The sequence below is a fragment of the Aspergillus affinis genome, assembly GCF_023601865.1.
Source record: "Aspergillus affinis strain CMG 70 chromosome Unknown NODE_7_length_541545_cov_85_609384, whole genome shotgun sequence".
Lineage (NCBI taxonomy): Eukaryota > Fungi > Ascomycota > Eurotiomycetes > Eurotiales > Aspergillaceae > Aspergillus > Aspergillus affinis.
Window position 1 is genome coordinate 36,080 of NW_026515788.1, and position 26,497 is coordinate 62,576.

Sequence of the window (26,497 nt, forward strand, 5' to 3'; positions counted from 1 at the left end):
AAGTGTAAATTGAGGATTGGGTTGGGGAGGATTGATGAGGAATGTAGGTAGAGAGGGGCACGGATGAAAATCGCGGTGCGGAAGATCAGATCGCGATAAGATCGCGTTCCAGTGTCACGAAGGCACGTGATGTCATAGTATCCTCAGTGGACTGGGGGGTGTCACTTAGAGGTCTTATCATTTATTCAGAGAGTAGATGAAATTATTTGAGAAGATGGAAATTCTTGACGTTCTGTCTAGGAGGAGTGAGGATCTGATTGTCTCCTGGTTGCTGTGGATTGCGATTATTATTCACATCGGTCTCATAGACTGGTTTAATGAGCCATATGAGTGATAGTAAGGAAGAGACAACGGTTTCTTGTTCGTTATTTCCGATTACCCTTAGACAAATTTATTGGACTCGTTTGTCTTTCAATTCCCCCTCATAAGTTGGCTGTATCGTGTCGATTCTTCTAGTCCCGTGCGTCGTGGATGTTATGGATTTTGACAATGTGGATGATGCCCATCAAGGTTCCTTCTATCATGGATATTATCAGCTAGATAGCGAGGTCAATTTTTCAAATTACATCTAGAATGGCTTCATAGGATTCAGTCCATAGAATTATTGAGAAAATGACACTTTAGTCTCCTATAGCTGAATGCCACAATCTCGACACTCCCTACCCCTCGATTGCTACGTATTAGCATATCGCATGCACCAAAAAAAAAGCCTACTACACTCGGGTGTGATGCTCTCTCAACTGAAATAGCCCACTAAATCCCGATTATCTGGAGACTTGGTGCTCACTTTAAATCGAATTCGCGATGGTGAATGATACAGGTAGCAAAGCGTAGGAGTATAAGTGTAAATTGATCAAATAGTTTGTTCTCCGTGCGGAATTGCCTGGAATGAATAAGTTCTACGAGAAAGTGGTCATCTCGTAGGGGTTTGTGGCGTATGGTTCCATCGGATCTTGTTTTGACCACTCAGGTTTGATAATGAACCTGACGGCCCTGGAGCTGGGAAGTTTCAAGGGCAGGCTCCTGCAGTACTATCTGTCCGTTTTTGAACACTTGGGAACAAAAAAGAGAATAAGAAAAGGGATCTCGCTCCTATCTCTAATATCTGCTTGTTTGTCTCGATTCCTGCCACTTCTGTGATTTCCTGAGAGGACAAGTCCAGCAACAGAGCCATATATTGCGGTGCGGAGAGCCTGTCGGTTCGCCCAGAGACGTGTTACCAAGCGAACGGAACACTTAGCGTCATCGCAAAAGAGGGATTAGGCTAGGATGCTTTCTGGTGGCCAACTATTCGCAACAATCATTGAGAACACTGATGAATCTCTCAACACGATGAATTCCTGAAACTGTATGCGCATGGTCCTCGGAGGTCAATCAAATTGGCCTGGGAGATGAACTCGCACAGATGCCCTGCAGGAAGTGGCGAGACTCACGTCGGTTAAAACCGAACAATTAGCGTGCAGATTTTAGGCTAAAGAAAGCCTAGTCTCTTGGCCCCTTTTGAAATTGTACGGTGTACAAACATGTAGGTGAGTGGCAAGTCCTTCGTATTGTCACTGACGATAAGATCAAGTTTTCTGGCTAGACCTTGAGCTGATATATTCCTTCCGAAATCTGGACAGGGCGAGACAAACCGAGAGAAGATGAAAAAAAGATGTAGTGAAATGAAAAGAGGGAAAAGAAGCGGTCAGCCAGTCATCATTCGGAGCACTCTAACAGCCCTATCCAAAAGCTGGGCGACAAAATTTCCGATGACCTGAAAATATCGCGTGTAATTGCTTAGAAGGCGTCCTTGGCGGCGAAGAAGCACACGGCAAAGAAGACGACTCGGCGAGGCTTGTCCGCGGACATGTGATCCCATCCCGTGACTCTCCTCGACAGTAGGTAACTAACTATTCTAAAGTCCTGATCCTCTTTTCTCTCCCCATTCTTCCCCGGCCCCCCAGACTTTCTCACCCCAGGAAACTAATTGGATTCTAGGCTCGACTCCACCTTCCTTTTCCATTGGTGGATTCGGCCTTATCTTTGCATCCTGTGATATCTGCCTTTGATTCGTGGAAACCGTCAAGTGGGCTCCTGTCGCCGGGCCAGAATTTCCTCGAATCTCCACCCCAGGTTACCCCATGGCACCACGATGCCCTGCAATGGCCCCCGTAATGGAGGTCCCAATATCTGGCTTGGTTCGGTTCACCCCAGATACCCCACCAGTCAGAAATGTTGGAGCCGAAAGCTCGACCGCTACCACGAACAAGCTAGGATGTTAGTGCCACCGGGGAGGCAAGTCCTTGGTGTCTCTTGGCTTTCAGCGTGGCTGGATGACTGAAATTGTAGCGAACGCTCGCTTAGCTTTAATATACGGTTGCTCCCTCGTGAATGTCTCGTACTGCTCGCATCTTTTGGGGTTTATTGATACCCATCTATTCCTAGACATCGCAGCACTGGTGTCTCTTTGGCCCATTTTGTGCCCATTTCCCTCGTTGCGCTTGCTTTTTTCTTTTTTAAGCTATAATACGGTTGAACATTCTGCTATAATCTTTTTTCTGTGTTGTTAGGTCTGACTGTACAGTTAAGGCACGAGTAAAGCGCACATAATGGGATTTCTAACATCCAAGAGAGCCTATAACTGGTTTGTACACCGTTCATTTCATATTCCCCGCATTCAGGTCTGATTCGATCTTGTATAGGTTCATCTCGCTGGTTGCGGCATCATGCATGGTGCTCTATGGGTACGATGCGTCCGTATACAACTCGGTGCAAGGGTCGGATAACTGGGTGGAGTACTTCAATAACCCTGGTCCAAATATGATTGGTGGTGTGAACACGGCCTACACCGTGGGTGCCATTTTCGGTGGATTCTTCCTGGGAGGACCCATCGCCGATTTTCTTGGTCGCAAGTTCGGTATGGGAACAGGATGTGTCCTGGTGATCGCTGCCACTTTCATGCAAACCTGGGCTCCTCGTGGTAACATCGCATGCTTCCTTGCCGGGCGATGCATCATTGGTGTGGGTCAAGGAATTGCCTTGAGTAAGTCAAGTTGCCTTTTTACGCTTTGGAGCTACCAGCTAACTTGGCGGTTGCAGCTGCGGGTCCGATTTACATCGGTGAACTGGCGCCAGCGGAAATTCGTGGAAAGATCATGACCTTTTGGCAGATGTTCTACTCCGTTGGATCATTCATCTGCTTCTGGGTAGCCTATGGGTGTACTGAGCATAAGGAAAATCTAGGAGAATGGGATTGGAAGATGGTTGTGATTTTCCAGCTCCTTGTCCCGGTTTTGATTCTTGCTCTATTGCCCACTATTCCTGGCTCCCCTCGATGGTAAGAATGAAAACATTATGTTGATCGAATCAACTATTGACAACTTTCTAGGTTTATCCAACGCGGTAACAACATTGAAAAGGCCCGTGCTGCTCTTATGAGAGTCCGAGAAACCGAAGAGGAGGTTGAGGATGAGCTTCTCAAAATCCGAGAGGCCATTGAGTACGAGAAAGAAGCTATTTCTAGCGGCTATTCCGCGCTCTGGAAGGATGGGTCTTTGCGGAAGCGAATGGCCCTGGCTCTTGTGTTGAATGCCGGCCAGCAGATTACCGGACAAGGCACCTTGAACACCTACTCGACCAAGATCTACCAAAAGGTGTTCGACAGCGCCGGCCAGATCGCTCTGATTAATGCTCTCAACGCTACCTTTGGTATTATTTTCACGCTCAACGCCGTTTGGATCATCGATCGATTTGGACGCAAGTTCCTTCTCATTGTCGGTGGTATCGGTATGGGTATTTGTATGATCATCGTTGCGGCTGTCGAGACGGAAACCCCTTCACCGGATGGAGCCAAAACGCAACCAGTCGGGATATCCATCGTGTTCTTACTCTTCTTGTTTATTTTCTTCTGTAAGTCTGCTCGATATCTGACATTCCCCCTGAGAGCAACCTACTAACAGAGCTACAGATAAGCCTTCCTGGGGTGCGACCGTGTGGATCTGGACCTCGGAGATCTTCTCCATGAACGTCCGAGCCCAGGCAGTGGGCATGGCCTCGCAGACGCAGAACGTCGCCAACGCCATCTTCCAGCAATTCTTCCCCATCTTCCTCGACAACGAGGGATTCTATGCCTTCTACATGTTTGCCGGTATCAACTTCCTCCTGGCGGTGTTCGTGTTCTTCTTGATCCCGGAAACCAAGCAGGTCCCTCTGGAGGAAATCGATGCCCTGTTCGGCGGCGCCAACCACGCCACGCAAGGTCAAGACTATATCCTGAACGAGAAGCAAATGGCTGTCCACCAGCAAGAAGCGGGTGGTGAGAAAGCGGATGCCGTCAACGTTGAGGATGCGTCTCAGCGGTACAAGTGAGTTTGGGGTCCCTGTGGCATGTAATCGATACCAGACGCAAGGGTGCGTTGTATGTGTTCAAAGTAGTGAGCATATAGTGCTGCAAGTGCTATATAATATGAAGTCTATCAATAATATTATCCTGGTTCACTTACAAATGTGTAGGTCTGTAGGGGCCAGTGTAAAGTGGAGTCTACCCCGGATTCTAATGTTCTTGCGGAGAAATGCGGGGAACGTGGAGCCCGAGCACGCTGACTTGTTCCATCGCGAAAGTCCAGCCTAGAAATTCAATTTAACATACCATACTTGACTCGTATGCTAGACAGGGTCCTTGCATTCGAAGAACCTCCAGACAAGTGAGCCAATCTAACCAACCCCAGCCTCCTTTCTTCCTCCTACAGAGAACAGCATGAACCTACGAGGCGGAACCTCTTCCGCCCTCGCCAAGGAAAGTGTCCTGACTCGCTAGCTTCCTGCATCCTTCCACATACTAGCATAGGATCGACATCCTCAGGTATGACAGGACGTGGAATTCCTCCGCACCGGGAGGTCCGGGAACTCTCCTTGCTATACGAGATGAAAACGGACTGACGGGGTCGAGATCCTAGAGTTGTATATTGAGTTATGTTTTTAACTGGTTTGTGATTCAATGTATGGCTTGTTTGGTGGTCCTTGTGGGCACGTTTGTGTGCATCTTCACAGCACGCGTGTACAGAGCTCCATTTGTAGGGTGCCCTCCAGCTGGGCCTGACTATTTAATAGAACTCGAGCGGGCAAATGCTTGACAGATGCATTCCTTTTAACTTATGCTGGGTCATGCGTACCTTCAGATACCACTGCACGCAAACTCGATCAACTCTCCCCGCCGCCACAACGAAACTCAATCCTTTATACCCGGTAACTACCACTCGACACGGACTGTAAGCGCGGAAACTCGGCTTTCAAGGCGGAATTGATGTAGATCGCGGGGACAGTCCCTTCCAAGGCTTTATCCAAAGAGGGGATGGGGTGAATTTATGCAGGAGAGTAAGGCCAGAAATATATAAGAACCTGTTAATTGAACCTCTTAAGTTACACAAGGCGGGGCAGGCAAAAGTTAGTACTTAATATAGTTATTACCAGATCTTTTCTCTCAGAAGATTCGGCTTCTCCTCTACCTCCATCTGCTGCATTTATCTAAACATCCCATACTACTAACGATGCCTCTATTACCCACCACCAACCCCAACCACACCAAAGACCCCCCCGAATCCTCCACCATCGAAGACATCGCCCTCACCCTCAAGCCGTCACACAACAACGATCCCATCGACCCTGTCGCCGAAAAGCGCCTTCTCTGGAAATGCGACCTCCATGTCGTCCCGATCCTCACGCTCCTCTTCATGTTCGCCTTCCTCGACCGCATCAACATCGGGAACGCCAGATTGATGGGCCTCGAAGCGGATCTGGGCATGTCTGGCCACCAGTACAACGTGGCGCTGTTTGTCTTCTTTATTCCGTACATCCTCTTCGAGGTGCCGAGTAATATGCTGCTGAAGAGGATGAGGCCGTCGTGGTGGTTGAGTGGGATTATTTGTGGATGGGGTGGGTTTTGCTTACTTTCATTCATTCATGCTCCGTGTTCCGGGGTTGCTTGCCTGCCTGCTTTTTAACTACGAACTGACTCGGGGGACTTAGGCATTGTGACGATCTGTCAAGGTGTCACGCGTAGTTTTGCCGGTCTGGTTGTCTGTCGGGTTATTATTGGGTTATTGGAGGCTGGGTTCATGCCGGGTATGATACTCACCTTTCACTATACCATATTCATTTATGTTTGATCTACTAACTGACTGTTTGGAATGACTCAGGCTGCGTCTATCTCATCAACATGTACTACCGTCGTCATGAACTCCAATGGCGTCTGAACGTCTTCTTCAGCGCAAGTATCTGTGCTGGTGCGGTTAGCGGCGTACGTCTTGCCCTGTCCGTCTTGGTTGCCTATCACTACCACTACCACTACCTATCACTACATCTAAGGAGGATCCTCTATCCAACCCCAAACCCAACCCTAGCAATATAAACCCCTCTAGCTAACATCCCCACCCAAAAAAAAATAAAACAGCTCCTCGCCTACGCCATCAACAACATGGACGGCATAGCCGGATACAGCGGCTGGCGCTGGATCTTCATCATCGAAGGCCTCGCCACCGTCGTCCTCGCCATCACCGCCAAGTTCATCATCGTCGATTGGCCCGAGTCAGCCACGTTCTTGACAGAGACTGAGCGTGCTCTCCTGATTCGTCGTTTGGCGGAGGATCAGGGCGCGGCGAGGATGAATCGGTTGGATCGGAAGTCGTTGAAGAGGGTGTTTTCGGATCCGAAGGTGTATCTTGGGTAATTAACTTTCCTTTTCCTTTACTCCCCCTTCGTTTTCTATTGGGGATTTATATTCAGGGGGTGATGAGGGGGCTAAATAGAAGGAGGAAGGGAGTTGAAGATGAAAGACTAATCTGTTTGCTCAATGCAGTCCCATCATGTATTTCGGCATCGTCAACACCGGCTACGCAGTCTCGTTCTTCGCACCCACTATCCTCCACCAGATGGGTTGGACAGCCGTCCGCGCTCAAGTCATGAGCATCCCGATCTACGCCATCGCGATGGTAACCACGCTAACAGCCGCATGGGTCAGCGACCGCCTCCGCCACCGATACGCCTTCACACTCGCGGGCTGTCTCGTCGCCACGACAGGCTACGTGATCCTGCTCTGCCAGACCCGCGTACCCGTCGGGGCGCGGTACTTCGCATTGGTAGCCATCACGGGTGGCGGGTACCTGACGCAACCAATCCTGATGGGCTGGTTGAGCAATAATATGGCGGGTCACTATAAGCAGTCGGTGGCGTCGGCGATGCAGATCGGGCTTGGGAACTGTGGGGGTCTCGTTGCGAGTAATATCTTCTATCAGGAGGAGGCGCCGGCGTATACCACTGGGTATGGGGTCAGTTTGGGGATGACGTGGATTTGTGGGATCGCGTGTGCGGTGTTTTTGGCGTATTTGGTGAGGGAGAATCGGTTGAGGATGGGTGGGGGGAGGGATTATCGGTATAGTTTGCCGAGGGAAGAGGTGGAGAATTTGGGTGATGGGTATCCGGCGTTTCGGTTTACTTATTAGGGATATTTGGAGGGGGGGTGTGGGTTGTTTTGGGGGCTGTTGGTTCGGTATGATTGAGTTTGATGTATTTATTTCACTGTCGAGTATAGACGGTCGTGGTCTTGGTAGATCCGTTCGTGCCAATCACCGTACACGTCCAAGATGAGATAGTCACGCCCTCCAGTTGGAAGGCATACTCGTATCGAGGACCCTGGTCATCTGCATCTGCAGTGGCATGCACCACATATTTCTCGCTGTCTTTGTCCAGCTGTGCCGGTGCGAGACAAAATCCATGGGAGAACTGAGATGCCGAGTGGGGATCTACAGTTAGATCGACATCCCATATGCCGATATGCGGGTTTGAGCCCTCCCTAGCGAGTCGATAAACTGACCTAGCTATCTCATCTGAGCTCTGCAGGCGTTCCTCGCTGATGTACTCTTTTTCGTACTCTTGACTCGACGGATACCGGGGATGGAAGGTCGTTGTTCCAGAAATACGATCCTCGTTGATGGAAGTCCGAGTGAACCGCCAGGTCCCATGAAGCGCTCTGAATGTCGCCGATGCCATAGCCAAGCTAGACGATCCGGGTTCGGGAAAAAGTGTTCCTCGTAGTGAGTTGATCGTGGTTGCTGCCTCCCTATGCATGCTCTTGTCCTCTTTGCAGTTCTCGTTCGTATAACGAGCCGGGATCACCGGACCAGGCCACTCCCCAGTGTCCAGCGGAGATCGAGACACTCGCACGTCCCTAGCAAACGACTCCATCAACCCGACATAGTCACCCATGGGAAATTGCAGGGTCGATCCGGCTCTGCGAAAGTCACGAACTGTCTGTCTTTCCTGCCTCTTTTTCTCCACCATCTCGGCTGAAGAGAGTTCCGGTTCTGACTCTGATCGAAACCAACCCTCTGCGACGTTTCGCGCTTGCATTTCCATCACGCCCCAATAGGGTCCTCTGTAGAACCCTACAAACCCAATGTCTGGTAGCTGGGCATTCGTGCTTCCTTTCCCGTCAAGAACGACTGGGAAGAATGCATCAGTTGCCGAGTACTCCAGCGTCGCGAGCACATCAGCAGGTAGGAAATCGAGGGATGAGAACGGCGCGAATCCCGTCGCCGTTATAATTGCAGCGACATCATCTAAGGAGGTGGTGTTACCGTCTGCAGATTGTATATTGATTCTCGCCTTGCCGGTCTCAGAGACATGAGCGGCACTGACTCGACCGATGGTCGTACGGATAGACTCTGAGCGCACATATTCCGCATAGTCGTCTCCGATTCCGATCCATGATGGCTGGATTGGTTCACTCGCCCCATTATCTAAACTGAACACCTTCTCTCCGACGTTCTTGTAGTCGCTTCCCAGCAGAGCCTGGAAATATTGATTCACCTTGGTCACTTGCTGTGCCGAGGCAGGACCGAACCCATACTCAATCGGTCCAGGAGGGCGTCTCGACAAATCATAGAAGACTAGATCCAGGGGCAGGAACTGCATGCTGCCATCTTGCGTATCTGTCTGTGGCGTTGTGTGCGGGAGATAATACGGCACTGTCCAGAATGGCCGCGAGCATATATGGTGCACTTCGTATGCCCTTCCAGCCTGGGAAGATACCCCCGGCGTGAAGTTCATCGATGACAAGTGCGTTGCTAGCGCAGACGCCGTCTCGACACCTGACATACTCCCTCCGATGACGATTAACTTGCCCCCTTGGGAGCCTGCTCGCTCGAGAAGCCGCTGCATGTCGCCTTCATTGTGCAGAGATGAGCTATGGACAGTCTGGGCAGAGAAGTCGGATAGTCCGGGAATGTCGGGGATATGCGGTCTCGAGAAGTATCCCGACGCGACGAGGAGGTAGTCAAATTCTTCCGAATGCAGTTCTTGCTCTTCAGTCTCAGCCGAGCTACCCTTCTCTTCCTTTTCCTTTTGATGTTCCCTAGACTCGACAGTTAGCCAACATCCTCTCTCTCCCCTCTACCTCAAGTCCCATCAACTAACCCAACACAAATCACCTTAAACTACTTACCTCTCACAAACCCACTGCACAATCCACCTCGCCCTATCCCCTTCCATCTCCCTCACCGTCCCAACAACTCTACACCCCAGCCTCACCTCCCCATCCCTCTGCCCCTTAACATACCGCCCCGCATAACCCCCAAGATACCTCGCCACCTGCCACGCCTGCGGAAACATTGGAACCACACCCCCTCCCTCCTCACGAAGCACAGACTCCCAGGCCCAATCCGAGAACCCCACCGTAAACCGGCTCAGATTCGTCCGCATCATCGGATCGATCAACCCGCGAGCCGCTGCTAAATCCCCATCCTGATTCGTCCGTCGAGTGCTGCTGCTGCTGCTGCTACTGCTGGTAGAAGGCCATAATCCGCCGATCGATCGCGCTTTGTCGAAGATCGTCGCGGAGAAAGTGCCTTCGGGGTAATTATGGAGGAGGGTTTTTAGGGCGACGAGGCCGGAGGGTCCCGCGCCTATAATTATCTTAATTTTTCTGAGGGAAGGGGGTGGGGGTTGTCTGTTTATGTAGGTAGGTAGATAGTACCTAGGTAGGTGAGGGAGGGAGGGGTACACGTACCAATTATGGCAACTTTTTTGGGTCGGAGCATCGCATCTATCGAGCTGGACTGTAGACGGACGGGTGAATTGAATTTGATGGTGCTCAGAGTTGGGACTTGATATGGAGTGGTGGGATGGATCATGGATGGTTGTCAAGTGCTGGGCGGCTTGCAGATGGACGGACTGACCCCTCATTCGCTCGAGGGACACACATCCCTGCACTTTTTCGTGACTCCACATGGAATGTCTATAGAAAGTACAAGGCACGTTGTTGGGTGCTGCCTAGAATAAGCAGAATGTCAAAAGAAATAAAAATACATTAGGCAGCTATTATCTTGTTCTGAGAAAGAAGGCCTTTTTGGAACCCGTACGTAATATTAGCGAGTGTTGGTGCACAAAAAGATATATTTATGCACGTATACAGACTTGATTTTCTAGAATTAATGACTTTAGCGCTTTAAATAGCTGCTGCAGTCAAAAAGCAGAGCCTGTGGATCAGGCAGAAGTTAATGCCATCTGCAGAGGTCCTGCTAATCTCCATGACCTATCCTATCAATTTGTGTGTGACCGGGAACCCAGCAGACCCGTACAGAGCCACCGTTAGTGTAGGTACGGGAATCTCTCCCGTGGGTATCACGAAGGTCACAATCCGTGACAGTGGGATAAAAATCACATGACTGCGAAGCGCTTACATAGCCTGTTTCAAGACGCCCGACCGAAAAATTAACCTCAGCTCATCTGCAACCACCAGCGACGCGTCGTGGCGCGCGGGTAGTGGCCGGCAGTGGGCGGTCGTCCCTGATCCCGGGCACGGTGCCCGGAATAAGAACATGGTATGAGTATTCGAGAGAGCACTTGTAAATCTATCCTAAGCACGGTGCTTAGAATCGCCCGTTGGCGAGGATGGAATCTGAAGTGAAGCTTGAAGCTTCTCTGTTGGTCCGGGTTGGAGGAGATAGGATGAGCACGTGATCTACTGGAGTATTATGCCACCGGATTTATGCGCGTGGATTAGTCACCTATCTACTTCCACAACAACAACAATCCTACAGAGTAAAATCAACTATTATATAAAAAATGCCATTGACAATCTGTGAGCATTAACTAGGTGCAATCAGTTGCACGCCACGACATGACAATACATAAAGAGCGTGGGCACTATGGAACGATAAAGACAAGAACGCATTTCAACCAGTGACATGAAAACCCTGGAATACTACCTTTGGCCTCTTTACGAGATGAACAAAAATACGTACTAATATATTCCGAACGCCCGTTCTAGCGTCAATGATCACAATTGTGTGGGGGGCTGGCAAAAGACAAATGACGAACAGCCCAAGTTCAGAATCACCCGAGAGTCGATTTATTTTTTCGAGTTCGCTTTCAACTCATCGTAATAACTCTGGAGATCGGTCTCCTTGGGCGCGTCGGTCAGGTATGCGACCTCCTGGTATTGCCGTGCTGTGGCGTGTTAATGATCCTGGTTTCCATAGGATTCGGATGTCAACACTAATGGTCTACTTACTATACTCTCGGAGGTCATTCCACTTCCGCCGGATCTTATCCAGTTCGTTCTTTGCTATGCTGGGATAGTCGATCTCATCATTTTCCTTGTTGAAGGCGTCGTTCAGTGCCTGGAGCATGGTCCCCATGGTTTTCCATGCTCCTTTCAACTTCCCGAGCGTCGTGATTGCAGGTGTAAGAACGTCACTGAGGTCATGGACTTCGGTCTGGAAAGTACAGTTAGCACATAAAAGGGAGAGCGTCAGCAGGTCGGGTTCGGGGATGAAAGGTAATGACCAACCTTCATGTTGGTGACATGTCCTTGCACCGACCCTACAATTCGAATCTTTTCCTCGTCCGAGTTGATGATATCCTGCAACTTCTGGATCGCGTCCATTAAATCGGCAATCTCCCCTTCCATTACCGCAGTTACGATGGCAGCGGCGATGGCACCGACGAAAGGGCTTTCCTTGAATTTCAGCCACGTTCAACTCCAGGGATAGCACAGGATAATACGTACATCCACTCGTAATACACCTCCTGCCTTTCTATGAGGCGGTCTAGATCCGGGGTAAGTACGGGGCATCGATTCTCAAATAAACCATCCCGATATAAGCTTACCTGCATCAATCTTGCCCTGCTTTGACTTGATGATCGCCGCCTGCTTTTCGATGTCCGCCTTCAGACTCTCGATATCTCCATATTCCTTCGTCAATATATTTTCCAGCATTCTCTCATGACCGCTCAGGTCTGTGCTGTATTTCGAGCACCGCGTCTGGAACGCACCGAGCTCGGTCTCGACCGTCCCGGCGGCATCTGCGAGTTTGGTGCAATCTTTCATCTGCATGCTCGTGTACTCTTTGACCAACTCCTTCTGGCTATTCTTTTCTTCGTCGCTCGTCGCCTCATTGTAGGTATTGACGGCCGCCAGCATCGCCTCGTAGAACGAATCACCCGCGTCACCGCCGGCGTTGTCGCAATACGCCCAAATTTGGCCCGCAACATCAACTGTCTTGGCCCAGGTGCCCTTGTTGCCGCTTTCTTCGCGCAAGAAATCGTTGCAGTCACTGTTGATCTGAGATGTTCAAAAGCAGGGTCAGAGGGTCTTGCTCGAATACCGCGTCTACCCTCGTCCTGAATGTACAACGTACGGTTTTAAAGCTCGCGAGCAGACTGTCCACTGCAGTCCAGACGTCTGCGGTGAGTTCAGACTCATTGGTGAGACCCATCTGAACCTGGTAGTCAGGGCGCGTTAGAGGAAGCTTCCGGCCTGTCTGGGTGAATCGGTTCAGCGCCGCCATGTCGCTGCGAGCCAGGGTAAAGGTCTTGGTGCCGTCATCGTCGTCGGTTGCGCTATAGTTATCCTCGTCCTCGAGGTACTGACCGAGGGGATACCAGCGGGTTGGGTCATCGGCAGGTTTGTCGGACATCTTGAGACAGGGGAGGGTAAGGTACTCTTGATTCTCGAGATCAGGGCTTGGGAATCTCAGGCAATTGAATTGGAGACTTGGTTGGTGTTGAAGAAGATGATGAGTAGAGAGAATGGCGCCCTTTTATGCCTAAATTGCACACCCTAGCCCCCTCCTACTCAGTACAATGCCACCGACAATGACGTGTATGAGGTGTAAGATGTGCGTCAGGCAAGCCACGAACTGAGATAAACCTTGCGATTATAGAATAGCCCAGGCCCTTAATTCAACAGATGGTGGCGACACCACAAAAGGGCGCAATTGACTCCTTTGGTGGCTATACATTACTCCTATGATACTCTGAATCTTTTGATTAGAACAAGGTCAAGCCTCTTTCAATCTTGTTTCCAATAGCTGTCTGGATAGTCGAGCAATTTCATGTTCATCTGCGTATATCAATTGACAACACAGCCTGAATACACCCCCAGTACAAACACAACTCATAAGATCATAGAAAACAAGTCTCCCCGCCCGAGTTGCATTTTGTTACATTGCATCATGTATGCTGCTCTATGAGATTGCACCAGTCCATGCAACGTATTCCGGTTTTCTCTTTCCTATGCGCAAGCCACAGGCCGGGGTTTTGTTTGCCAGCTGGCAAGGTGACAAGGTGGACAGAGCCGAAGACGAAAATATTGAAGATAGCTGCAGCGATAGGGTGACATTGCAGGCTCGGTACCTTGTTTCCGCCATCAGGATTGCGCAGCCCATGCTCGTCGTGTCTAGGATAAAGGGGCGAGCTGGCGATATGGGTCCTGCATAGGCATGAGACTAGTATAAGCGCAGGGATTATCTGTAGCTATGCGGGGTACTATTCTCAAGTGGAGAAAGCGATTGGCAATAGCATAAGTCCCACACAGTGGAATAGCCGTAGGAAAGCTGAAAGCCTTGGAAACTCAATGCTATGGATCTCTGGATACCGCACGCCTCCCACCTTAGACTCGGATAGAGGGCGTCTGCAGGGCATGGCTCGAGAATATCAGGACCACTCACGAGGTTTCCCGAACGCCCCGAGTGACGCAGCTATTATTGACCTGTATGGGATGTTCGGGAGTGGCGCTCATGTTTCCTTGGAGATGCAATGCCCATGACGTAAATTGCCGGAGTGGTGGGATGAAAGCAAGTTCATTTGACCGTCGCGCATATCAGGGTAGCCCATCTATGTAAACTCCAGCAGTTTGTTGAAACTAAATCGCCTAATTCGAAAAAGAAAAAAGCTGCGTTCAATTCTTCCACCAAAATGTCTACAAACGACGAAGACTTCCTCACCCCTCGGGGTCTGCTCGTCCAGGGCAGTTTCGTCTGCGATGGACCCTCTTTCAAGGAGTTCCAGGCAGCCGTTGACGCAAGTCTCAATCTGCCATATGATCAGCAGGGATTTATGCGCTGGTGCGGAATATCACTGATGGGTTGGAGCATTGTATGACCTCTACCACACCCCTGTTTTACTTCGTGCTCAACAATGAGAAGCTCGTCACCCAATTGAATCCAATAGTGGATACCTGTTATACAGTAAGTAAATCTAGTTCTGCTCAGATCCATTGTCTGTTTTGACCTCGGGATATTAGGCTGTGCAAGCCATTCAGTTGCTCGGAGTGAGTTGCAATGCCTTGTTTCATTCAAGAGAGAAAAGACCTCATATTGGTTGTCCTAGTACGCATACAGGGAAGTAGGCACAGTCTGTGACCGTATACTCGATACTTCATCCACGGCGGAGCATGATTACGGTAGGAAGGAACATGGCTATCCACTACCATGCTCGAACACCACCTGCTGATCAAAAAAATGATAGACGCGATGTTCCAGGGTCTGAACGACCTTACAGATGACCCCGACAATGGGGATCTGCGGCAAAAAGTGCAGAAATTGACTGCTGACCGTCTGGACGGTGTCACAGCTCTGGAGAGCAAGACAGATGCTACCTTCGGTCAGTTGAACGAAGGCACGGATGGGGTGAAGAACTGCGAAGACCAGCTCAAAACAATTCTTAAGAACCTCAACGGCTCGGAGTTGGAAGACGAACTCCGGGAGAGAGATCCTGCGGATGACCTGGAGGATGACCTCACTGCATTGGGTGTGATTCGAGTATGACCTTGTTCTTTATCTGTCGATCACTTGAAGTGTATTCATAAGCTGAGGATCTACTTTCAGGAAAAGGTGGCAGCCATGAACATGGAAGACCAGTCAGGAGAAGCCATACACAACATGCAACTAGTTCTAGGTAAGGCCAGTCCATCATCCATTGGCCTAAAGCGGGACTAAGCTGCGTGTAATATGAAGGCTCGGTTCGTGTTATTATAACCGATCTCACGGCTATCGAGGATTCGATCGAGAAAGCCAATGCCCCTGCGAATGAGATTATTCTCGGGCATGAAAAAGCTAAGATCATTAGAAAGTGGAATGATCTTGCAGTGGAAGGTAGGATGCGCATTCTTCAGTGAGAAATAACACTAGGCTGATGAAAACCCATGAAGTTCAAAAATTCAAGGACAAATATCTCTCATAAATCCCCTCACCGTGAAGCAAAGATGATCGCAGAGACATTATGGGTGTATGAGGCTAGTGATGTTTGAAGTGATAGGATCCAACTAGTATGTCTGATCGACGAGTGGGTATATTGAAAGAGATGCGATTCATTATCATCCTGGGCTGTTGGGCCTTCTTGAGAATAATTTCAGTTTTCCTTTTTTGCTCTTCTTTTCCTCTTCTCTCCTTTGTTTTTGCCTTACAACTACCTACTATAAGCAGAGCCAGAATTATCCTCCCTTATCTACGGTCGAGAATCCAAGATTGGTCAAGCGCCAAGTCAGTAGAATGGAAAAATCAAATACTTTTTATAGCTTTCTCGATCCTATAAAAATACCTCAGACCCTGTACAAATGAAAGATGCAAACCCTAGAACCTAAACAGTATTAAGGAAAATATTCTCAGCTTGCACATTCCCGAAAAGACACAAAACCAAGCCTCTATCAGGTGAACTAGATCTTCTCAAGCAACAGCTTCGCACCGCTGCTGGCAGGCCCAGCCTTCTTGTTATCCTTCCCAGAGTCCACGGCCTTCTGCAGTGCCTTCTTGTTCTTCTTCAGCGTCTTCAACAACTCGTCCTTCGTTTTGAACTCATCCGACTTCGCCAGAGCCGCCACCACGAAGGTGTTGGAGCCGGTGGCCCACGACATGATCTCATCTTCGATCTGCTAGTACAGGAGCCCGTGGATGTTCAAGACCGGCTGCACCTTCTCCACGGCCTTCTCGGCGGGCTTGAATCGTCCACCCTGGACCAGAGACTTCAACAACCGGCCCACGAACGGCGAGTCCTTGGTGTCGGCTCTGGATTTGGCGGCAGCGGCAACGGCCGACAGAGTGGCGCTCTTGTCTCCATCGGCGTCGAATAGAACCTCCGAGGTGAATTGGCAGTCAAAGCTGGTCTCAAGCAACGCGTCTGCACGGGCAGCAATGAGCTCGAGAAGGTTGGTAATTTATGTAGGATGGTTGACCAGGGAGGGTAGGAGGAAACAAGCCTCATCCCTCGTCGTGGAATTTACCACGAAATATCACGCGAACCGGGCTATTCGGGAGGGGCTGGTACTGAACGCGATTCACCACGAGTGTGTCCTGTATGACAGGACGTGTAGGCTCAAGCAGTGTTATAGATGCCACGAATACGGTTACATCAGACCTCAGTGCGACGCCGAAGAGCGATGCGGATATTGTGCAGGAAAGCACAATACCAAAGAATGCATGGTGAAGGAAACCGACCCCAAGCCGGCACCGATGTGTGTGCTATGCAAAGGACAACACAGGGCATGGAGCGACGCTTGTCCACGGAAAAGGAAGGAAATGACTAGGATAGAGCAAGCGCGACAGAATCGACCCGTCTTTTATCACGAAACGGACGATTCCGGAAGATCAGCGGTAGGAGCCCGCGTGGGAACCCAGACGCATGGCTCGATACGGACGTCAAGTCCAGCGGGAACACAGAATGACCCTAGCACACCAGTGGACCAACAGAGCATAGCCTCCAGTCAACCGCACTCATACGGCCTCAGGAAAGGCATACAGCCACCTACACGGATAACGGGAGAGGAGTGGCAGACGGCGCATAAGAGACGACGCACTATCGCACGCCGAGCTCTTGCCGAAAGCTCCACGAACACTAGAAGAGAAAAAGTTACGATACAGTCCGATAAATTATCTCCAGGGGAAAACATGCAGCCGATCTCAAACTTCTTCGAAGCCACACCTCCCAGCCAGCAATGAACAGGTGAACCACACTGTCAATACTACAGTACAATGTCATGAAGTCACGAGACAAGGTGATGGCGACCCTGTTGAGAGACAGGAAGGTTACCAGCTACGATGTGTTAGCAATACAAGAACCCTGGAGAAACCCGTTTATGCATACAACTTATCATCCTATTCCACAACACTTCGAACTGGCGTACCACGATCACGAGAAAACGCGGGTCTGCTTCTTCGTCAATAAGAGGATTGACAGCAGCCGTTTGTCAGTCACACACCATACTCCAGACCTAAGCTCGCTACGTCTACGCCGGGGAGAAGAAGAGAGCGAGGAGACCGTTATTCATAATATATACAACCCAGTCCCTACCGTAGAGCCGACGAACAGTGCCCTCCCCGCGCTCCATTTAGCGATGGGGCAATGGCAGCAGGCAGAGCAGATCGTCGTAGGAGATTTCAACCTACATCATCCGCATTAGGGCGGCTTGATGGCGCAAAGAGCAGACCCGGAGGCAGAAGAAACACTCCGGTTGATTGAGGAATACGATCTCGCTCTCCTCTATGAAGCAGGAACGGTCACTTACCGAGCCCGAGGCGCAGAATCGACCATCGACCTCTCCCTAGCCACGCCCAGGCTCGAATTGCTATGGATTGCAGCCAGCAGAGCCAGAGACCAGGTACGGGAAGCACGTGGTGGAGAGGCCATAGGACGGGGCCATACTCGGCTAGGCTGGCGCCCCTGGGAGTGGAGCCCGCTCCAGAGGATTGACGAACTCGCCATTTAGAGGCTAGGACAGGCCAATTTAGAGAATCTGGAATACATCTAACCATACATCGCGGCGCCCTACTGGGAACCACCAGACGTGACGATCGATGAGAGCGCGGAACAAGCAATAACAGGCCACAACAACCTCACAGGCTACGGCCAGTCGGCTATAGCGTTGTACACAGATGGGAGCGGGATCAGCGGCAGGGTAGGAGCGGCAGCAGTATGTCCGCAATACCAAGAGACACGGACAGCCTACATGGGCGAACAGCTGGAAGCCACAGTAAATGCCGCAGAACTGCAAGGGATCTTCCTTGCCTTGATTATCATCCTAAGGCATCGAAGCTACCAGGCAGTGGTCTTTACCGACAACCAGGTGACTTTGCAAGCTCTGCAAAACCCGGGAAGACAGTTTGAACAGTACCTTGTAGAAGCAATTATAGTGGCTCTGAACATAGCAAGGGAAGGTGGGCTCACTGTACGTTTTTGATAGATACCGTCACACAGCGGCGTAGGCGGCAATGAGCTGGCTGATAAAGCGGCAAAGGAAGCCACGGAATGGCGGCAGATTCGCGGACATCGTGGCAGGATGAAAGAAGCAATGACCGCAGTAACAGTGCCTCGTCCGATCCAGTAGAGACTTCTTCGTTCGGCGGTAAAATTCAGGATCCGGGAGATAACAAATACCCAGTGGGAAAAGGAGTGGCAGACGAGCCTGCACGGGCGGACAATATACGAGCTGACACCGACCCCAACCAGACGGGTTTTGAGAATATACCGAAATTTTCCTCGCTCCCTGAGCACGGTGATCGTGCTGATGCGCACGGGAAAAATTGGGCTCCGACACTATCTATACTAACGCGGGATACCGGAGATGCAGGACGGAGACTGCCGCTGCGGGAGGGCTACCCAGACCGTACAGCACGTCCTCCTCACCTGCCCACTCTTCAGGAACTTACGCGAACGATACCTGGCGAAACCGGGAGGAGGATTCGAAGGAGGAGGAAACGTGAAAACGATACTGAACACGCCTAGGCTGGCGGTCCGGGCGGCCAAATTTATGCTACAAACGGGGCTTTTTGGGCAATTTGGGGCCGTACAACAGGAAGAAATAGAGGAGGCAGAGCACTGAGGTCAATGGGTATATAGATGTTGAAGAGGACTTGGGGAACCCTGGGCAAATGCCCAAGTGGAGCCAAGCCCTCGATTTATGCAGACATCATCATTATTATTATTTATTCATACCCTGACCCCTCGCCTTAGGCGATATGCAGGATGCTACTATCACTATACTATTTATTGCGTCTTATTTACAGTGAACTATTACTTTCCTGACGAACTTGGAGCCTCGTCAAGGCCTCTGTTGGCCGTTGCCTGGTGTTCTGTTCTGCGCCCTCGTGGCGTGCGACTTCGAAATCTCTGCGATGCCTCTGCAAAGTCCAGTACTGCCCCTAGGACGCTGACACTCTACGCAGTATCCCCTAACTTACCTTCCTTACCTTGACCTGCTCCTCCCAGCATATCTGAAATGTTGTTAAACGCCTCTCCGATCTTCCGTCACAATTCTTGGCGTAGCCCTCTCAACCGTAGGCAGTCAATCAGTACATAAACTACCGTTTCTGTTGCTCCAAATTCACACTGCTCGTTATCGCGGAAGTCGTGTTGCTTGGCGTATGTGGCAAGCCACGAGTGGCCGGTCCGAAGTTGGGTAAGCAGGTAAGCTCGATTGCGAGGAAGCGAGTTATACAGGCGGCGCGTGCGGCTTGCAGGTAGGGTCCGATTCATGCGCTGGAGGTGCCCTCCGTTCTTAGAGGTCTTCCATTCATGTTCCCATTCACTTTTAATCTTGTTGCAGATGAAAACCTTCTCTCGCGATAGAAGATGCTGAAAGGGATAGTTTTTTTTCGCACCTACCGTTTCCTTAACCAGACGGTCCGCTGTTTCATTCCCAGGGTTACCGCAGTGTCCCGGGACCCATTGTAATCGCAGTGGGATTCCTCGCGCCTTTAGCTCTGCGGCAGACTGATGAACAGCTTGGATGATTCGCTGGCCCGATTCGTTCTATGAGTTTGCGATTACTTGCAGCGCGGACATACTATCGCTGAGTATTGTCGCTGGGCCTTAAGTCGCAGTTGTAGTAGCATATTTCTTCCGTATTAGTTGAAAAACCAGCCCGATTGCATAATAGATTGCTATGAGCTCGGCCGCGTAAACCGACCAGTATTCCATTGAGCCGATACTGATTTGTCGGGACTCCGTTATCTGCCGGTTGTGGTTAAGAGCTACTGCTGCGGCCCTTAGTTGATTCCCTTTTCCTGAAGCGTGTGACGTCCTGAGCATGTAGCAACCGCCCTATACCAGGGTGTTCGCATAGTTTGCACGGTCTGGTTCGTTTGTCCCACGCAGTGGGTTTGTTTACTGCTTCATGCAGTAAATCGCTGTTTTCTTCTTCTTCTTTCCTCAACCTAGTGTTTCGTAACTAGCCTACAATAAAGATCATTTCTTCATTCCTGAAGTTGTCACACCGAGAGCCAGTTTGGGTTTCCTAAAATCTACGATTCCTCTATACTACCATGCGTAAGCTATGATATCATATCAGTGATTTCCGTGCGAAATTTTGTATGACGTCTACTTACATGTACTACGTATCGACTATTATGCCAGCCATGCCTACATGTTGCTTGTCCATCGTAGTATTCTAAATCAAGGCTTAGACAAGAAAGAATAATGCTTCATATAAGGGATTTACTCCGATTAGAATCAATCTGTTAACCCTCCGTACTGTAGATATCAAACCATCCAGGCCAAGATAGCTACAAATAATCAACACTGCGTCATAATATTCGAATCTTAGTCTTTTACTTGGTATTGTTAATCCTCAGCATTATGCGTTCTAATGGGGAAACATTAGCATGTCATTCTACCCGGTAGGTATTCAGGATCGAAATTCAGAAAATGTCTATACTAGACTAGCGCTATTTGGTGTTCCGAGGATTTCTTGACTCTCGAGATATCCTGGGCTGCTCCCATGAATATCTGGGCTTGTGCTGTCTTTCGATGGAGAAAGCCCACAAAAATGTTTGCCATATTGGTGCAGCGCGGTAACTATAACATTTCCCTACTGGGGAGAAGGCCGTGGGCATCAGAAGGGATAATAGCTTCACTTATTCGTCATTTTCGTGATGGCAGTGCTGGGTTTTTAAAGAGTGTAGCGGGCAAAAGTAAACTAGGAGTAAAGAAACTGGTAAAGGGAAGGTCGCTAGTTGGGGTACAGTTTATTGAGGTTACTCGGTTAGGGCACTCAGTCTTTCGCTCACCCCGTGCTCAGTGGTCGCCTCAGGCCACTCAGGGCGTGCTCAGGTCTACTCAGTGAGCAAAAAGCGGCGAGGGGTGAGAACTAAAACAGAAAGGGAAAGCTTTCAACCTGACTAGAAAATCAAGTCTGTATGTCTATGGTAAACTCAAATAACCACCTAGGGAACCTTGATCCTAGAATTACGGCTGCAACAGCACTTAATAAATCAAATAAGCCTTTCGAATGCTTAATTGATAAGTAGGTAATTGAGACTGCAAACAGGAATTAATTTAAGGGATTCCCCATGTAATGGATTCAGTTCGAAACCACCCCTAAATTACTGCCCGTAGCACACAAGAAGTTTCATTGCCAATTCTTTTTCTCGCACCAACTCCGGCAGAATAGACAGAAGAAAGCTCCTCTCCCAGCCAACGGAGTGGAGGGAAAAAATCAAAAAGTGATGGCCCGAGCCGCGGATCGAACGCGGGACCTCTCGCAGATATGCTTGGGTGTAACCCCTGGAATTGTTGTTAGTAAGGTCATTATTTGGATGGTTGATATTGTGGATAACATACTAAGCGAGAATCATACCACTAGACCACCCGGGCAATGGATTCTTTTGCTTTCCATATTGGGACTCTTGAAAGATACAGGAGTCGCGAGGCCGGTCGTTGGTTTGTTGATGACTGGCATGCATGATTAGCCGTGTCGTCCTTGCAGGCTCAGCCAGGCCCGCATGCGAAACAATGCATGCCAATGGCGGCTGTGTTCAGCCTGATGACGTGACTATCCAGGACAAGAATGACTGTTTATCTTGGATCCGGATTGAAGTGAGACATAAGCTGCCTGTCTTGGCAGTTTAGTCCATACTCCGTATGTATAGTCATGCACGTTGGATGTCCGATCTCGGGTAGAATATGTTATGTTGTCTGAGACTGACTGTTTCGAGTATCTCGATGCAGATGAAGTTGGTAAGGCGGTCGGTCCCCTTCCCCCCTTAATACCATCAACGGTACATCCCACATCGCATCCACATGATCAATTCGAAACCTGTTCCAGCCAAGCAGACACCGATAACTCCCTGCTATGTTCGTTGGGGTGGCAGGCGTCAGTGAACTCCTGTTCGGTGACGAGGGTATCCACATTCCGCTCCGTCAAGGGGATCTTGTATCGACTCTTCTGCTTGAGGAGTTGTCGCTCGGCGCGAGCGGACGATGACAGTTTCGAGAGGGTATTGCGGATGCGACGAATGCCTCCGCCCGGGAAGTAGGAGATGCGAGGCGGGCCGAACGGCGTGTCGACTTTCCAGGGATCCTCGGAGACGAGGGAGCGGGTGTTTTTCTTGCGTTGTTGCGAGCGAACCTTAGAAGGCATGCTGGCGTTGGATGATTCCATTTAGGGTACGAGGGGGGAGAAGATCATAGTTTTTTTTGTTGTTTTTTGATCAGGTAAGGAGAGAAAGGGGAGAGAAGGAAAGGAAGGCAGGATGGGAAAGGGGGATAATATATCATACGTCAGGATACGGGCGGGTCCCAAGTCCCAAATGAACATGCGGTGCGGGGCCAGAACTGGTCTGGGTCGCATTTCATTTCCTTTCATTTCCTTTCAGAAAACAGAGGCTCTCCCACGGAACTAACGTGCCGAGAAGGGTAAACGGCATGGGTACTTCACTCAACACGGTAATCGCTGCTAAAGTACCGCTTGCTTGGCGCCATCCCGGGGTAGGGCCCATGCGTGGGTCTACGCGGAGGTCTCGCAATAATCCACCGGTCGATTGTTTCGTTCAATGAGTCTGGTCTTTGGTTGAACCAGCTGACTTGTCACTTACCCAAACTGTGTATGTGGCTGCTCACAGAAAAAGGCGAAAAATGTGGCCCCCAAAAGAAAACAGCAACCAAAAAAAAAGTTCAAAGTGAAGCGAGAACCGGGGAGGAGGATGAGGTGGGCGGCCATCCTACGTCATTGGCCCGTCGGACTAGTTTACTAATGGCTAGTCGACCATGAGGTGCTGATCATCGAACAATATGATTTGGCTCGAAGGGATAGGACTGCCTACGAATGCTTGGTGGAGATGTGTCGCTTGGCAGTTGATCTGGCGTATTTTGAGATTAAAGCACCGTAGGTAGCTACGGAGTATACGTACTCCGGTCTCAGGTTACACGCACCGGCATGCCCGCGCATCTGGATTGGTTTCTTGTATGCTTACTCCTCGAGTCGCACCGGTGGCGCATTTTACCTTCGTCTTTCACGCGAGGCAATCGATTATCGATGTACATCCACCGTACATCCTACTCCGATGTACCCCATGGAGTTAACGCAGAAAGGTCATTCTTGGCGACAATGGATCGACAAACCGGACTGGACTAGTTGCCTTAATGCCTTCTTTTCTTTTCTATTTTCTGACCGTCGCAAATCTCAAGAATTCCACGTATGCTTGCCCGTTCTAGCTCTAGATCAGCAAATAGAAATTGACCAGTCCTCCCTGCTCAATCACCTAACCTACCGATAGCTAGACTCATTCATACTCACCAACCACTCACCTCCGCGGGCCTCAATGCTAAGCCGGCGACCAAGGCGGGCTGGAAGGCGGCCAGAAGGAAATGGAAGACGGCGGGACTGCGGGGTCTGCGATTGGTGATTTCCCCTCATTGGCGCATGCCCTCGATCCCCTGCTCCTCCTCGCGGTGCCGATAGGGTCGAGCGTCCGTCGCAGCTGACATCAGGTGGTCACACGTCGATGATGCAGCCTGCATGACTGGGAATGGTCCGTCGGATGCCTCGGCTTGGGATGTGGACGGGCCATCGTTGCGAGGTGGTGGGCTCGGCCGGTGGTGCGCCCGTGTGTGATTTCCGGACCAGGAGATGCCACCGTAGGTTTTTGTCATCGGGGGAAGTTGCCTGTTCGATTGGAACTTTACTCGGTGTAAGCATTACGAGGGAAGGGTATTCTGGTCCGAAGCGATTTGGGTTTATTGCTGGAGCTTAAAAGTCTCTTGATTATGGTGTATTTAACATCAGGAAAGGAAGCGTCCAGGAAAACAGAGAACTATTAATTTTGTCCGAGATAACCCCACCAAACAACCATAGGCTAATTCATCAGAAAAGGAAACAAAAGAAAAAGAAAAAGAAAAAGATAGACTAAGAGATCAACAGATCGCGGACACTCATACCCATTCGTCTCCGGGGGTCGTGGACGGAGTACTCCCGATTCTCGAGCGGACCGGAAATGGAACCGGACCGCTCGCCCTCTACCAAGCTCGTGGTCTGTCGACAGTCCCGATTCAGCATGAGCAGCGCGGCAGATGCTTCGTGATCCACGTCGGCTGAGGATGGGTTGCGGTATTGTGGCTCGATCGAAGGCGAAGATTGCATGGGCCCCAATGCGGGACTGGGAAGAACCGACGGAGCTACCTCCGAGGGGAGGCCCGTCGACGGCACATGGCTCCGAGGAGAGAAGACCGGCGACGTTTCGGTCATCTGATTACTGACGGGACTTAGCTCTGGAGACACCGAAGCCGAGTATGTGCTACCAGCGAATTCCGGGAGAACTTCGGGAGACGTTGGCGAAGGAGGCCCGGGCGGCATGTGCTGGCGGATGGGCGATTGCTGACCACCTGCCATTTTGAGATCCTGAATACATTGCTCTAGATAGGTGACATATTCAATGCTAGCCTGGATGCAGGAATCAGTTAGCAATGACGGGGACTAAGCAACTAACATCCAAGATCCAACGTACCTGTAGAATGGAGAGTTTATGCATATCCTGGCCTTTACAAGCCGGGATCATGTCTTTCAGAGTGCCGAATTCCTCGTTCATTTTCGATCGTCGTCGCCGCTCGATCAAACTGTGAGCGGTCTTTCGGGCAATCTTGCGACCGGCGGCGCTGGTGGCCGTGGGCTGTTTCTTTTTGGACGCCGCCGGTGACGCATTGCCGGAATTGTTGGCAGCGTTCTTGGTGCCCTCCTTGGCCGATGATTTGTTGGAGGCGGACGTCGTCTTGGGCGTACTTTGGGCTTTGGGCTTCATCTGAATGATCTTGCGAGTGCGAGTGGGAGGCGGGGGGAGTTCAAAATCCTCCAGGGGTCTCTTGACCCCGGCCTGACGAGTCAACGGTGCCGTGCGCCCCGGACCGAACTCGGGCGAAGTTGGCGATGCAGGCAGGTAAGCGGAGGAGTCGGTCTTGGACGACCTCCGACTGGCAGCGTTCGGTAGCTTGGACGGACTCATTGCAGCCGGAGGCAGAACAAACGGATCTGACCCGTCGACAGAGACTTGTTCCTTGATGATGAGCTCCCCGGACATGGAGGGAGTGGGCGGGAGACGAGAACGTGACATGGTTTGGCGAGTGTGCGACAGCCTCTGGATCTCGATGCGTCGTCGGGACGATTTTAGAAAGAAGAGGTAGTATTGATTCCCAGCAGGTCGAGTGTTGTCATCCAATGAAGGCAGCAGGTAGCACAGATGCTTAGAAGGATGTACGTTGTACAGGATTGGCTAGGTAGTAGGTAGTAGATAGGGTAGTCGAATAGAGCGGATAAGAACAGCCGCTTAGGGCGAGACCAATGACTCTATAAGAAGGGGAGAGAAATGAACGGGGTGTAGGGTGACGAAAGACCTAATTAAAGGGCATCCAAGAAATGGATGAGGCATAGTGGAGAGAGGGCGAGAAAGAGTCGGGAAGTTATTATGTATGCAGGAAGTGGATGATCGACGGGGGGGGTGGAAGGTGCCTCCAGGTGCAAGACATTTACTCCGTAGCTAGTATGGAGTAGTGACACTAACATCGAGCTCCCAGTCCGGCAGAGGGTTCTCAGTGTCGCGTGCTGGACGAGCCCACGCGGTGACAGGGTGGTCCCTGATTGGCGGGCAGGCCGAAGCACGAGACCGAGGCCGTGCCTGCCTGAGGTATCCAAAGGGGGCGCGTGCTCAGCCGGGCGCTTCTTACGGGCGGACCCGATCCAGCCCTTGCCGACTCCCTCAACCCTTTCCAACCTTCTCGACCTGCTCGAGTCTTCGGCACGAACATCATGTCCCCGTCGCCCGCCCTGATTGGTATCCGGTATACTGCGCAATGGACCATGGAATGAGTCCCTAGTCCCTACTGCTGAGGACGGCCCTTTTTCGTGCCATTTCGTGTCTTTTTCCGGAAATCTCGACTTGGCTTCACATTCAGTCCTATTTTAGCCGAATTCAAATACACA

General features: G+C 50.6%; 8 protein-coding genes across 8 annotated transcripts; 4 read left to right on the forward strand and 4 right to left on the reverse strand.

Annotated features, from left to right (window-relative positions):
* Positions 1-2,591: 2,591 nt before the first annotated feature.
* Positions 2,592-4,350, forward strand: KD926_010298 (putative MFS sugar transporter; the record flags this gene model as incomplete). Its single annotated transcript, XM_053095771.1, has 5 exons — positions 2,592-2,626; positions 2,685-3,025; positions 3,082-3,319; positions 3,371-3,891; positions 3,950-4,350. 5 exons carry the CDS (start codon positions 2,592-2,594, stop codon positions 4,348-4,350), a joined length of 1,536 nt encoding a protein of 511 aa, XP_052959956.1.
* Positions 4,351-5,528: 1,178 nt separating this feature from the next.
* On the forward strand, positions 5,529-7,478 carry KD926_010299 (allantoate permease family MFS transporter; the record flags this gene model as incomplete). Its single annotated transcript, XM_053095772.1, has 5 exons — positions 5,529-5,913; positions 6,007-6,102; positions 6,177-6,277; positions 6,431-6,702; positions 6,836-7,478. 5 exons carry the CDS (start codon positions 5,529-5,531, stop codon positions 7,476-7,478), a joined length of 1,497 nt encoding a protein of 498 aa, XP_052959957.1.
* Positions 7,479-7,551: 73 nt separating this feature from the next.
* Positions 7,552-10,166, reverse strand: KD926_010300 (uncharacterized protein; the record flags this gene model as incomplete). The annotated part of the gene is made up of 3 exons (XM_053095773.1): positions 7,552-9,388; positions 9,593-9,938; positions 10,043-10,166. 3 exons carry the CDS (start codon positions 10,164-10,166, stop codon positions 7,552-7,554), a joined length of 2,307 nt encoding a protein of 768 aa, XP_052959958.1.
* Positions 10,167-11,386: 1,220 nt separating this feature from the next.
* Positions 11,387-12,956, reverse strand: KD926_010301 (uncharacterized protein; the record flags this gene model as incomplete). The annotated part of the gene is made up of 6 exons (XM_053095774.1): positions 11,387-11,484; positions 11,549-11,753; positions 11,828-11,995; positions 12,047-12,066; positions 12,148-12,601; positions 12,678-12,956. The coding sequence occupies 6 exons, from the start codon at positions 12,954-12,956 to the stop codon at positions 11,387-11,389; spliced, it is 1,224 nt and encodes a 407-aa protein (XP_052959959.1).
* A 1,279-nt stretch (positions 12,957-14,235) lies between these two features.
* Positions 14,236-16,387, forward strand: KD926_010302 (uncharacterized protein; the record flags this gene model as incomplete). Its single annotated transcript, XM_053095775.1, has 8 exons — positions 14,236-14,415; positions 14,466-14,507; positions 14,564-14,590; positions 14,650-14,722; positions 14,788-15,080; positions 15,147-15,216; positions 15,276-15,413; positions 15,969-16,387. 8 exons carry the CDS (start codon positions 14,236-14,238, stop codon positions 16,385-16,387), a joined length of 1,242 nt encoding a protein of 413 aa, XP_052959960.1.
* Positions 16,388-17,722: 1,335 nt separating this feature from the next.
* KD926_010303 (ribonuclease H family protein) lies at positions 17,723-19,035 on the forward strand (the record flags this gene model as incomplete). Its single annotated transcript, XM_053095776.1, has 3 exons — positions 17,723-17,927; positions 18,096-18,467; positions 18,548-19,035. The coding sequence occupies 3 exons, from the start codon at positions 17,723-17,725 to the stop codon at positions 19,033-19,035; spliced, it is 1,065 nt and encodes a 354-aa protein (XP_052959961.1).
* A 3,298-nt stretch (positions 19,036-22,333) lies between these two features.
* On the reverse strand, positions 22,334-22,690 carry KD926_010304 (uncharacterized protein; the record flags this gene model as incomplete). The annotated part of the gene is made up of 1 exon (XM_053095777.1): positions 22,334-22,690. One exon carries the CDS (start codon positions 22,688-22,690, stop codon positions 22,334-22,336), a length of 357 nt encoding a protein of 118 aa, XP_052959962.1.
* Positions 22,691-23,940: 1,250 nt separating this feature from the next.
* Positions 23,941-25,631, reverse strand: KD926_010305 (basic helix-loop-helix domain-containing protein; the record flags this gene model as incomplete). The annotated part of the gene is made up of 3 exons (XM_053095779.1): positions 23,941-24,193; positions 24,447-24,967; positions 25,032-25,631. 3 exons carry the CDS (start codon positions 25,629-25,631, stop codon positions 23,941-23,943), a joined length of 1,374 nt encoding a protein of 457 aa, XP_052959963.1.
* Between the last annotated feature and the right edge of the window lie 866 nt (positions 25,632-26,497).